Genomic DNA, 13296 nt, shown 5'->3' on the forward strand with positions numbered 1-13296 from the left:
CCATGGACTGGATCCAGTGTCTTGGTGGGCTGCATATGGCCCACGGGCCATATTGTACCCACTCCGGCTGTAAAATCTGCCGAGAGCCACACCCTGCTTGGAACAACACGGGAGGAAACACATACGAAAGCTTCTAATGGCAGCTCAGCTGAAAGGCTAGGAAACAAGAACCCTTATGAGAGGGGAAATCTTCAGATTTGTACTCAAGAGTCAGAAAAAATAGGCTAAACCGCCTATGGCAATGGCACTCAAAAGACCCCCTACCTATTACATACTGCAGTTTACCCAAATGGGCGCCTTTATGCCCATATTCCAGATGAACAAACAGAGCCTAGATCACATGACACATCTTACTACACTGAAGTGGATGGAAATGGTACTATAACCAAAGCGTGGGTACTGGGCTTTTCCTCCAGAAGGATCAGAAAGCAGGATCAGGACTAATCTGTGGATGTCCATCCAGAGCCAGCTGCCAGATTTGAGGCCTACATTCGAGACAAACTTCAACCACCACTGAAATGCAACTATCCCAGGATGGAACCTGGCTCCTATTTACCAGCATCACACAAGATAATGTAGGCCAGAACATGAAAATTGCATCACCTCCTGAAACTGCATGGGGAAAGTTTAAGTGTAGTGGCAAATAGGAATTTGGCGTGGATTCCACTCCTGTGGAAAACGCCCGTGAGTTCCTTAATTACCAATGAGCGGGGCTCAATTTCGTATCAGAAATCTGGCCTCTATTTATTTTTATGACATGCATTTATTAGTGAAAAGAAGAGCAGGCCTCTCTGTAAACGTGGGAGGCGGTGTAGCCAAGCGGACAGTGCAGAGGGCTGGGTTTAACACCTGTCTGTGCCTACTCTGCTGTGTGGCCTGGAGCAAGTCACTTCTCTCTGTGCTTCAGTGTTTCCATCCTTAACGTTACAAAACGGATAGTCACCTTTGTCTGTAAAGAACCGCTGAAAGCCACAGATAAAAGTGTTGCATACAAGTCAAATAGTACTGACTCCATTGAGGGCAGAACTGGACTCTGGAGCTGTCGGCTCTAAATACTTCAATTCTGTGGAACCAGAGATTCAAATCCCGGATGAGTCAATTCACCCTTCATCCTTCCAAAGAAGGCAAATTCAGTTCCCCCCAACTTTACTGAATAAGGATACTCATTCAGCCAGGCCTACTCACTATGACCATTGAAGATCCCAGGGTGTTTTATGAAAGAAGCAGCACTTGGCTCCAGTGTCCTTTACCAAAATTTTCTGTTCCTGCTGCCACGTTGCTTTCTGGCCTCCATCTCAGAGGTGGCTGCATTTTAGCGATGCAGCCTGCATTTATGGTCTTTGAAATGCATTGGGATTAGAAACACTTCGTAATGTCCCCGCCTGGAGGGTGCCAAAAAATCCTGTTATAAAAGGAGCTATCTGAGAACAACTATGAGAAGTTGTCACCTATCACTCTCTCATGCACTGAGGTTACAGAAAACGTCAGACTTGTCATTTCATACTCTGCGCATTTTTACTATGGTCTTGGGAAGTGTTCCCTGTAAGCTGTGTGCTTGTGGGGACACTCAGGAGAAACTGACTGCTGACTAGCTAATTAGCAGAGCACCCACACAAGTAGGTTTTGTTTCTATTGGTGGTACACAAGGCAGGTGCAAATGGTGCACATAAAAATGTATTGTGCACATGCATGGAAAAGATGAAAGGAAACATTGGTCTTGGTTCATGGTGGGTAGGTATCTCTGGCCCTCATCTTGAATGTATGTGTGTGCAGGGTGATCTTGCACATTTCACCTGGGTGTGGGTGTCTGTGTTGCTGCTGAGTTCAAGGAGGAGACAGGAATTACAAACACCCATAATCCTACAAATACACCAGGCTGTCCCTGAAACAACAGCCTCGCCACCCTACGCAAACCTCCTCGTCTCTCAACCACCACCACATCTACTAGGACTAGGGAAAGACAGGCAGCTCTAAGGGGTTAAGGTACTACAGCCCGGGAAGGAAAAGGCGGAGATCTGATACTTTCTCAAAACCAAGCCTACAGCTGGCAAACTCTGATCTGATTCCCTCAGCGCAGGACTGCATAGGGGCCAGGACAATCTCACAGAAGGGGCTGTGGCATGCTTTTGAAAGGGCAGGGGGAGGAATGCAAGGGGTGCACAAAGCAGCGTGGGGGAGGTGTGAGGCGGATTGTGCAATGCATGCAATGGGGCAGTACAAGAGTGTGGCAACCGGCCATGACAGGAAAGCAGCGGACGGCACTGTGGCATGGCGGGGGCAGGGGGGGCGTGGCACGCATGCAAACTGGCAGGCAGAAAAGTATGAGAAAGCATGTCCTGCATGCCAGGTGACTGGAAACACCGGGGAAGGCATTGGAGTGAGTGCAATGTGGGGTACAAAAAGGAATTGGCATCCAAAGGACCAAGGATGGGTGTGCAAAATGCACACAAGGAGCAGAAGCAAGAGTGCGGGACGTATTCTACAGCACCAGAAAGAGGTGTGGCAGGAGGGGCACGTGGCATGTTTGTACAAGGGCAGGAGTGCAGAACGGGGCGGGGGGGGGCTGGGACGGAGGGCAGGGCATGTGTGCACTGAACCAAGAATGCAGCAGAAAGGGGGGGGCATGGCATGCATGCACCGAGACAGGAGTGCAGAGGGGGGAAGAGGAGTGGCATGTGTGCACGTGGTCAGGAGCACAGCAGAGGGAAGGGGGCGTGGCACGTGTGCACCAGGCCAGGCGTGCAGCAGAACATTTGGGGGGCGTGGCATACACACACCAGGGCAAGAGCGCCACCAAGAGAGGGGCGTGGCGCACACTGGAGCATGAGGGGGGCGTGGCCTACACTGGAGCAAGAGTGCAGCCAGGAGGGGGGCGTGGCGCACACTGGAGCATGAGGGGGGCGTGGCCTATACTGGAGCAAGAGTGCAGCCAGGAAGGGGGCGTGGCGCATACTGGAGCATGAGGGCAGGCAGGAGGGGGGCGTGGTGCACACTGGAGCATGAGGGCAGGCAGGAGGGGGGGCGTGGTGCACACTGGAGCAAGAGCGCAGCCAGGAGGGGGCATGCTGAGCAAGGGTGCAGCAGGGAAGGGGCCAGACCCTGGGATATGTGTACAAGAGGAAGCCGCATGGTGTACAGGAGCCAATGCACACAGAGCCAGGGACGAGGTGCAAAAGGAGGCAAGGCAGTGGGCAAAGGACCCAGGAATGGGCACAGGCACAAAAGACAGAGGAATTAACAAGCAGAGGGACGGGTGCTAGGGCAACATGAGGGTTAGATGCAGAGGGAATGCAGGGTGCACTGTGGGGTCTCAGAGAAGTCCCTGGGGGGGATGTAGACCAAAGGGTGCAGGAAGGCACATCAGGGAGGAATGGAGACAAATGGGGCCAGCTCCACGCTGGGTGGGGACAAGGGGGCAGATGTATACAAAAGACTAGAGGGTGCAGAACCAGCTGAGGGAAAGGGACCAGGGGGCACGGATGGGAGCAGCTGGTGCATGGGGAGGCTACAGGAAGGCCAAGAGGAGGTGCAGGGCACGGAGGTAGGCAGCGAGGGGAGGTACGCGGGGGGCGGTTGCATGCGGCGGGAGACTACGGGACTAGGAGTAAGCGGGTCGTTGCAGGCAGCGCGGAATGAGGGTGCGCGGCTCGGCTGTGCCGAGGGACAGGACAGGAACGGGTGGAAGGCGCGGCTGCATGCGGCGGGGGAAACAGGGAGCGTTCCGCGAGGGCGGGGGGCGAGGAGTGCACGGGGCGGAGAAGTAAAGGGTGCACGGGGTGCTGTCTACGGCGGGGATAAAGGGGTGCACGGGGGTGCTGTCTACGGCGGGGATAAAGGGGTGCACGGGGGTGCTGTCTACGGCGGGGATAAAGGGGTGCACGGGGGTGCTGCATGCGGCAGGGATAAAGGGGTGCACGGGGGTGCTGCGTGCGGCGGGGATAAAGGGGTGCACGGGGTGCTGTCTACGGCGGGGATAAAGGGGTGCACGGGGTGCTGTCTACGGCGGGGATAAAGGGGTGCACGGGGGTGCTGTCTACGGCGGGGATAAAGGGGTGCACGGGGGTGCTGCATGCGGCGGGGATAAAGGGGTGCACGGGGGTGCTGCATGTGGCGGGGATAAAGGGGTGCACGGGGGTGCTGCAATAAAGGGGTGCACGGGGGTGCTGCGTGCGGCGGGGATAAAGGGGTGCACGGGGGTGCTGCGTGCGGCGGGGATAAAGGGGTGCACGGGGGTGCTGCGTGCGGCGGGGATAAAGGGGTGCACGGGGGGGACAGGGTGCATGGCACAGCTGCGTGGGGCGCAGAGTTCGAGGCGCACCGGGTAGCGGCAGAGGGCGGGAGAAAAGGGGGTGCACGGCGGGGGGCATAAGGGGCGCGTGGCACTGCTGCACGCGGCGAGGGCCATCGAGGCACACGGGGCGGTTGCGTGCGGCGGGGGGGGGAAACATGGGGGCGCAAGGGGCGGCCGCGCAGGACGGGGCGGTGGAAACAGAGGGGGTGCACCAGGCGGCTGCAACGCGGGGTGCACCAGGCGGCTGCCCGGGGCGGGGGGGACCGGCCGCACGCGGCAGCAGCCCCCGTGCGCACACACCCCCTCCGGCCGCCCGGGTCCGTGCCCTGCAGCCCGCGCTGCCGCCGAATCTGCGCCTCGCTCCCTTCTGCTCGCCCCGGCGCCCCGAGGGCAGCTCCCCGGCCCCCCAGCCCGGCCGCGCGGCGCTTACCTCCCGCTCCGCTCGCTCGCTCGCTCCCTCCCGAGCTCAGCTTGTTTTGAAATTAACCTTCCCCTTCCCCCCTCCCCTCCCCTGTCCCCGGCACAGGCTGCCTCACGTACGCGGCTGCCGGGAGCCCCTGGCCTGGAGTCCCGGCTGGGAAGGGACTTGACTTGCAACCCAGCACAGCTACACACACGCCCCACACACACAGACAGATACAACAGTACGGCCATCCGCTCCGAGCCAGCCACAGGCGAGATCAGCTGCAACCGCGGGGCCAGAAACACGCACACGTCTACCTACAGCAATGGGCACACGCGGCTCCTAGCAGGGGGAGCTCAGCTGTAGGCAAGCACAGACCCACAAGCCTTGTCAGGGAAGACAGAGGCGTCCAGCTATGTAGACACACGCGGCCGGATCTTCAGAGGAGCTGAGTAGTTTTAGTTTGCATTAGATTGGTTTGGAATGACAGGTGCTCAGCACCTCTGAGCATGCAGATCAGATCACATGCATGGCCCAGTACAGCAGGGGCTGCATACTTAAGCGTGCAGATACATGGCTGTACCCATCACAGGTATATGCAGTCTCGTCTGTGAGCTTGCAAACGTAATTTGCCACACAGACGTGTAGCTCCACAATGCAAACCAATCTTAATGTTTGATTGGCAGGGCAAGCCATACAAGTATAGACAGTCCTTAGCCAGAGTACTAACATAGATGCGCAGAAGGACAAGCAATGTCCCTTGCACTCAGGAGCAGTCAAAGCCCAACAGTTTTCCTTAGAAAAACAGAGTTGATGCTGCGTCCTTATTCCCACAAGTGGTGAAATTAGGGGTGCAGGTTATGTTGCTGCACCCCCTTTCCTCCCACCTTGATGTGGTTTCCATCACATACAAGTTTTACCATTTGGTTCACTGATTCTCAGTACCCCTTCTATAAAAATTGTTCCAGCACCCTTGTGTATTTCCCGTAATGATTACTCTCAAATACCCTGAAGGGCAAACAAGCCACCTGTGACTTGCCTCTACAGGGGAGGGAAACCAAGACAATTCACCCTCCTGTCTTCCTCGGCTGTCCCTATGGACATGCACACCACACAACTCTATAGGGCACCACAACATTTGGGGCACCCCAAAATCCCTTGGCTGGCCGGTGGGTCAGTACCAGCTTCTGCTGCCACCACCTAGACCCAGCCTGCCCACCCTGCAAGCTGTGCCCAGCCATCACTCACCAGGCAGTGGTGTGTGGCATGAGGCTGCAGACCAGAGGACTCAGAAGGAGCAGTGGCAACTGTGCCACCAGCCAGAGAAAAGAGGTGCTGTCCCCTTCTTTAGGAAAGGGCTGCTTCTCTCTGGCCAGAGGCCTGGCTGCCGCGTCCTGAGGCTGCAGCTATGCCTCCCTGTCTTGCAGTCCTCCTGCACCCACCCCTCTCCGAGGTCTAGAGGATGGGCTGCTTAGGGTACCAGCATTGCTCCCTTCCAAGATGTCTATGTCCTGACCCAGGCCAGGACTGGCCAAAGGTCAGCTCCTCCCCCCAACACAAAATTACACAGACCAAGCTACACCTCCTGGCCCTCCCTTTTTCAACAGAAAAGCTGCCCCACTGAGACCACGGGTGGGGGGCTTATTGGTGGCCTGTAGCTGCCCAGTGGGACCAGCAGCCTCCACCAGAGCAGGGGTAGTTCTAGGCTTAAGGCCATTCGGGGCAAGGCTAAGCTGGGATACGTGGGCATCTTCCCCTCCCGGCTGGGAGATGCCTTCCCCTCTTCTTCCATAGCTCCCTGCGCCCCGTTCTTTACCTCGCTGCGCGCCCTCTAGGAACGGCCCCGCGCTCCGGCGCCCATCCCTCGGGCCGGCCGTCCAGGAGACACCCGCACGTGGTCCCGGCGCCGCGCTTTGCCGCTCGCCCGCTGCCGGCCGGGTTAAAGCTCCTCGGGAAGATCTGGTGTAAACAAGCTGCCCACATGCTCAGCCCCTTCCCGCGCATTGGCTGCCCGGCTGCCTTTAAATACACGCCCCCCCCCGCCGCAGCCAGCAAAAAATAAACAGCGCGGGGCTGGGGCTTTCCCGTGCTGCGGCCCCCTTCGGGCAGGGGCCCTACACACGAGCCGTGGCAGCCTCTGCTTTTGGGGGTGCGCGCCCGGCAGCCGGGGGGGTCCCCCAGCGATCCTCCCCCCTCCCGTCCTACATCCAGCGACAGCCTGAAGTCAGCCAGCCAGCCGCTCGCAGAGCAGGGCAGAGGCGAGCCGCTCGGAGCCCGATTTACCCCACCCACTCTGCTCCCAGCAGGGAGAGTCAAGGGGGCGGCCACCCCTCCACCCCCGCCTCCGTGGTTTTCCCTGCTAGTCCAGTGGGATCTGGCAGGAAGCCCGGGAACGCTTCACTGTCCAATTTCTTCCCCCCTGGAATCCGGGGACAGGACTAGAGGGGGCGGAACGTCTCGGCTACATTTCTCCACACACTCCCTGGGGAGCTGAGCTGGGAGAGTCCAGTTTCCACCCCAATGGCTCTGTCGGCTTGCAGCGCCTAAGCCAGCCTTGTTAGCTCCCCGAAAGACCCCTCTCTGGCTCTCCTGCACACACGTCTTGCGCATGCTGCAAAGCACCATGTGGCTCTGAAACGTGCAGGAATATCACTGTTTACCCAAACGCTTCTGGCTCCGAGGGTGGGGGGAGACAGGGAAGGCGTGGCATTTGGCAAGCCACTTGATACATTTTGTTGCTTCCTATGCTGTACTGGCTGGAATGTCTCTCTTTTTTAAGGGAAAGTGTCCAGAATGTGCTTAACCAAGGGGGACAGGTTGGCATCCTGCCAGATGCTGAAGACAGCACCTAATTAACATAAACTGAGAGTACTTGCTGCAATAACTCTTGTCTTTAATACTTGGGCAGCTCACCAACAAATATCACAGATCCGAGCTTGCCATGCTCTGCCTTGGACCAAGATAGAACACAAACATTATATTGCAGGACTCAGACTTTCTACTGGCTCCACACCACTTGGATCCAGATGGGGTCTGGAATGCTGAAACCCACATCCACTTGGCCCTGTGCTACTCCAAATCAATATACAGGGCAAGCCTGGGATTGTTGTCTGCCACAGGTTGCCCAGCTGCGTTAATGAGAAAGAAGACATAGGAAACATTTAAGATCTCTGTGGCCACTCTGTAATTTAACTTCCTTCTGTTATAGGATTTTTTTCATAGAATCATAGAACTGGAAGAGACCTCAAAAGGTCATCAAGTCCAGCCCCCTGCTCTAGGCAGGACCAATTCCAACTAAATCAACCCGGCCAGGGCTTTGTCCCCCCCCATTTTGTGTCGTCCCCCCCATTTCTGTCCCTTCTTAAATCAATTGAGGAGAGTTTCAATTTGTAATTTAGATCTTTTCCTGTCCCATTATCTGGGACGCTAGATGCTGTTTTCTTACATCTTTAATGCAATTTGAATTTAACTGGACAAACTCATCCAATAAATAATTCCCTTCATATAAATCAGAGAGCAAAGATGGCTTTTTGGTGAAGGCACTGGACTGGGGCTCAGAAGAGATTGTTCAATTGTCAGAATTGCAATGTGACCTTTTGCAAATTGTACAGATCTTGCCTATATCAGAAAGTTGTATTAGTCTGATTAAATACATTTAGCTTGTTTTGGTAGAATTAAGCAAAGGTTAAACTTAGATGGTTTAGACATATGCTTAAACTTTGGTAATGCATTTGACTTAGTACTGTACAGCATTTGGATTAAAAAACTAAAACGACATAAAATTAAAATGGCGCACATTAAAAAGGGATTAAAATTCAGTTAACTGACCAGTCTCGAAATATAACTCAATCATCACTCAGCCAGAGTGTTTCCAGTGAGGTCAATTCTTGGCCTTACACTAGTTAACATTTTTATCAATGGAAAAAAACCAAAATCATCACTGATAAATTTTGCACAGGACACAAAAAATTGGCAAAGTAAATAGTGAGAGGACAAGTCACTGATACAGTGTGGTCTGGATTATTTGTGTAAACTGGGTGCAAACAACCAATATGTTTTAATATGGCTAAATGTAAATAAATACATCTAGGAACAAAGAATATAAGTCATACTTACACAATAGAGGACCCTATCTTGGGAAGCAGTAACTCGGAAAAAGATTTGTGGGTTGTGGTGGAAAATGAGCTGAACAAGGGCTCTCAGTGCAATGCTGTGGCCAAAAGGGCTAATTTGATCCTGAGATGCATAATCAAGGGATTCTTAGGTTGGAGTAGAGAGGTTATTTTACCTGTCTTTGGCCTGGTGCAACTCTTACTGGAATATTGTGTTCAGTTCTGATGTTCACAATTCAAGGATGTTGAAAAACTGGATAGGGTTCAGAGAAGAGCCATAAGAATAATTAAAGGATTTGAAAACACACCACTAACACCTCTGAGACTAAAGGGCTACGCCTATATTGGCAAGATTTTGCACAAATACTTTTAACGCAAGAGTTTTTGCGTTAAAATATTTGCACAAGAGAGCGTCTACACTGGCATGTGCCTTTGCACAAGAGATGTGCTTTTGCGCAAAAGCATCCGTGCCAGTGTAGACGTTGTCTTGTGCAAGAAAGCTCCAATGGCCATTTTAGCCATCGGGCTTTGTTGCGCAAGAAATTAACGTTGTCTGTCTACACTGGTCTCTTGCGCAAGAACAGTTGCTCAAGAGGGCTTATCCCTGAGCGGGAGTGTCAGAGTTCTTGTGCAAGAAGCACTGATTTCTTACATTAGAACGTCTGTGTTCTTGCGCAAGAACTCGCAGCCAGTGTAGACAGGCCAATGTAGACGTAGCCAAGGAGTACAATCTATTTAGTTTAACAAAGAAAGGTTAAGGGCTGATTTAATCACAGTTTATAAGTACCTACACAAATATTTGATAAGCTCTTCAATCTCATAGAGAAAGGGGTAGGAAGCCGAAGTTAGATAAATTCAGAATGTAAAAAATACTGATTCAGGGGGTAGCCAAGTTAGTCTGTACAGGATAAACTTAAAAAACAAGTTTATGACTTTTAACAGTCAGGGTAATTAACAATTCAAACAACTTTACACCAAGGGTTGTGGCAGATTCTCCATCCTGGCAGTTTTTATATCAAGACTGATGCTTTTCTATGGTTCTTTAGCCTTGTTATGCAGATCAGACTTGATGACAGCAATACCTTCTTAGCCTTGGAATCAATGAAAAACCAGTTTAAGTGCTTCTGAGTTAGTGGTTTGTACCCGTTTAATTAGTTCAATTTATAATCAAGTTAGTCACACCAATACAAAGCCTTAATCTCTGCCTTAGTTTGCATTTGTCCAATGGGAAGAACACCTACTTTTTTTACCCTTTGTCTAGTCCTATGATGGGGAACCTACGGCCCATCGCAGTGCTGTGTGACCTGCAAGACATTTTGTTTACCATTACCCACACACCAGGTTGCCAGATTCCACTAGTTTCTTTCCTACCCATATTACTAAAGTGACACACATACAGCAAGGGCACATGAAGTGAGCTGTATGCTGACTGATTGCACACTACATTGATTGTGAGTCTCTGCATCCAATCAAAGCACTGCTGTGATTCAACTGGCACACCCTGTGCCAATTCTAGGTACCGAAATGCAGTTAGAAAGACAGTGGTCCCCGACGTGGTGCCCATGGGGCATTTATGTACGCCTGCTGAATGATCTGGGCTGGCCCTGCTCTGCCCCCGGCACGCAGCACATGCACCGTGCTGGCCCCGGTCACGTGGCACATGGGCGGCCCCGCCCCCAGGCCCGTGGCACATGTATGGTGCCGGGCGCATGGCGCATGGGCAGCCCCTGCCCCGGGTGTGCGACATATGTGAGGTGCCGGGCGCGTGGCGCATGGGCGGCCCCTACCGCGGGCGCGCGGCACATGTGCGGTGCCGGCCCCGGATGCGCAGCACATGAGCAGCCTCGCCCCTGGACACCCGGCGCATGAGCAGTCCCGCCCACAGGCGCCAGGCAGCCCCGAAAGGTTGGGGACCACTAGACTAACCTATTCTAGGAGACTGTCTGGCTATGTCTACACGGGTGCTATCTTGCACCAGAGCTATGCAAATGAGGCTAAGCATTGAATATCCCTGAGCCTCATTTGCATATTTAATGAGCCACCATTTTTGCAGAAGAGGCTCTTGCACAAGAAGGAGCTGTCTACACTGCCCCTTCTTGCGCAAGAGAAACCCTCTTGTGCAATGCCGTTACGCTGATTATTTTCAGGAATAATGGCATTGCACAAGATGGTTTTTCTTGCGCCGAAAGGGGCAGTGTAGACAGCTCCTTCTTGCGCAAGAGCCTCTCCTGCAAAAATGGCGACTCATTAGATATGGAAATGAGGCTCAGCGATATTCCACGCTTAGCCTCATTTGCATAGCTCTGGCAGAAGATCACGCCAGTGTAGACATAGTCTCTTAGTTGCAACAATCCTGTGGCCCACTCACTGGTCTACACAGTGAGGAGTCCTATGGAGCCTTAAAGACTAACACATATTTACGCTTTTCTCCAACCCACAATAGCTTATGCCCAAATAAATGTGTGAGTCTGTTTCAGCAAAAATGAGTAGCCCTGGTCTAGACTCTTTATATTGTAAACTGTTCATGGCAGAGCGTGTTTTACTATGTTCAGCATCTAGCACCATGAAGTGCTAGTCTTAGTTGGAGCCCCAAGACACTACTGCAATACAGTAAATAATAAATACTCCTGGGATTAAATTGACCCAGTGTGTCCATGAGATTATTCAATACTAGAGATAAAGTGGGACTGAAGCAATCTGGATGCAGAAAAAAGTAGGTGAGTTTCTCTGAGAATAAGCTAAGATCCTTGTTCCCGTTAATAACAAAAAAATAAATAATAAATCACCCACAGGCATATGTTGTCTGAACAAGGACAGGTCACGTGCATGGTTCCTATTCCGAGACTATTTTTATTACTGTGATGTGACATCTAATGATATCCTAACATCAGAACACAAAGCCTCACACATCTGAAGGGAGGAACTTCTCATTCAGAGTAATTTATCCTTCTTATGATTATTTTTATTACAACCGCCTCTAGAAGCTCCAATCAGGATCAGGGCCCCATCATGCTAGACCAGAAGTGGGGAATCTTGTTTGGGTCAGGGGCCACTGACCCACAGAAAAATCAGAGGCTGCACAAAAATGAGAAGCAAAAATAAAAACACCTCCCTGACATGGCAGCCCCCCCAACTGAGAAGCAGAAAGATGTTCCCCTCACCAGAGCGTAGGGAGGATCCGGGCTAGTAGATTTTGTGGGCCCCTCTAGGCTCTGGGGTTAGGGCAAAAATGAGGGGTTCAGTGGGTGGGGGCTGCCAGGAAATAAGCTTGCATTGTGGGGTCTGGGTGGGAGGGAGGGTGCAGGAGTGTATTGGAGGGTGGTAGCCTGGGAACATGGCAGGGTGCAGGATGGGGCTGGAGGGGAGATAGGGTGCTGGCTTTCCAGCCCTGCAGAGGGGCCATAGAGCTGGAGAATCAGCACCAACTTCCTGATGCTGGGGGAGGAGCCCTGAGCCTCGGGGGCCAAAGCTAGGCAAGCTGGGGGCCATATTCAGCCCCCAGGCTGGAAGTTCCCCACCCCTGTACTAGACACTGGGCAAACACACATAATGAACAGAATGTCCCTGCCCTAAAGGACATACAGCTAGAGACTAATGTGATACCTTCCTTCACATGTAATAGTACCTTGTACCATTAGTAGTCCCACTGCAATCAGGGTAATGCTCCAGGCCTTTTTTAACTAACACATTTTTAAACTCCAGTGTCATCAAGGGAGGTTGGATTTTCCTACACGAGTTAGGCACCCAGGTCCCCTTTTCAAAAGCGACAGGCTCTTAAGAGCTAAAGTCCCATTGACTTTCCATGAAATAGGCTCTTAAGCATCTAAGTCACTTCTGAAAATGAGACTATGGTGGGCAAGTGAGGAAGGGCGCCCACTATTTCTATTTAACATCTCTCCCTCTGTCAAAGACGGGGTTTCTCCCCAGTGTATGCATGTCAAGGAGACACTCATTCTTGTGTGCTCCAGGGCAGTTTAGCACCTAGGCGCAGTGAAGTTCAGGGCCATATGGCAGCATGTGCAGCTCCCATACACAGGGCCCAATTCCTGTGCTAAGGCAGCTCCAGGCTCTCCTCCACCCTAGGTCTTATGGGGAAGGGGGCACCAGTCCCTCCCCCCATACCTCCTATGGGGAAGACAGCTCCAACCCCCACTTCCATGAGGGTGTCTCCAGTCCCTATGTGGAAGTAGGATCCACCCCCCCCCAGAACTGGGGGGAGAGCCCAAGTCCCCCCCCCCATGGTTCCTATGGGGAAGTAGGATCCACACACCCCCCAGAACCAGGGGGGAGAGCCCAAATCCCCCCCACACAGTTCCTATGGGGAAATAGGATCCACACACCCCCCAGAACCAGGGGGGAGAGCCCAAATCCCCCCCACACAGTTCCTATGGGGAAATAGGATCCACACCCCCCCAGAACCGGGGGGGAGAGCCCAAATCCCCCCCACACAGTTCCTATGGGGAAATAGGATCCACACCCCCCCAGAACCG

At 52.9% G+C, this 13296-nt stretch overlaps 1 protein-coding gene across 4 annotated transcripts in view; it reads right to left on the reverse strand.

Annotated features, from left to right (window-relative positions):
* Positions 1-6990, reverse strand: part of ZNF395 (zinc finger protein 395) — a 54155-nt gene extending 47165 nt beyond the window's left edge. For 2 of the 4 annotated variants that reach the window (XM_075923287.2, XM_006116720.5), the window contains exon 1: positions 6511-6651. Coding sequence is in view for 1 of the 4 variants with exons in the window: in XM_089776992.1 (XP_089633118.1) it covers positions 1276-1294; positions 6550-6698 (168 nt within the window). In the remaining 3 variants the exon portion in view is untranslated. Of the gene's footprint in view, positions 1-1275; positions 1295-4721; positions 4796-6510 lie in introns of those variants that run through there. The other 2 variants (XM_089776992.1, XM_075923286.2) reach the window with 2 other exon arrangements.
* Positions 6991-13296: the final 6306 nt, after the last annotated feature.

This window comes from Pelodiscus sinensis, chromosome 3 (assembly GCF_052426305.1).
Source record: "Pelodiscus sinensis isolate ZL-2025 chromosome 3, ASM5242630v1, whole genome shotgun sequence".
NCBI lineage: Eukaryota > Metazoa > Chordata > Testudines > Trionychidae > Pelodiscus > Pelodiscus sinensis.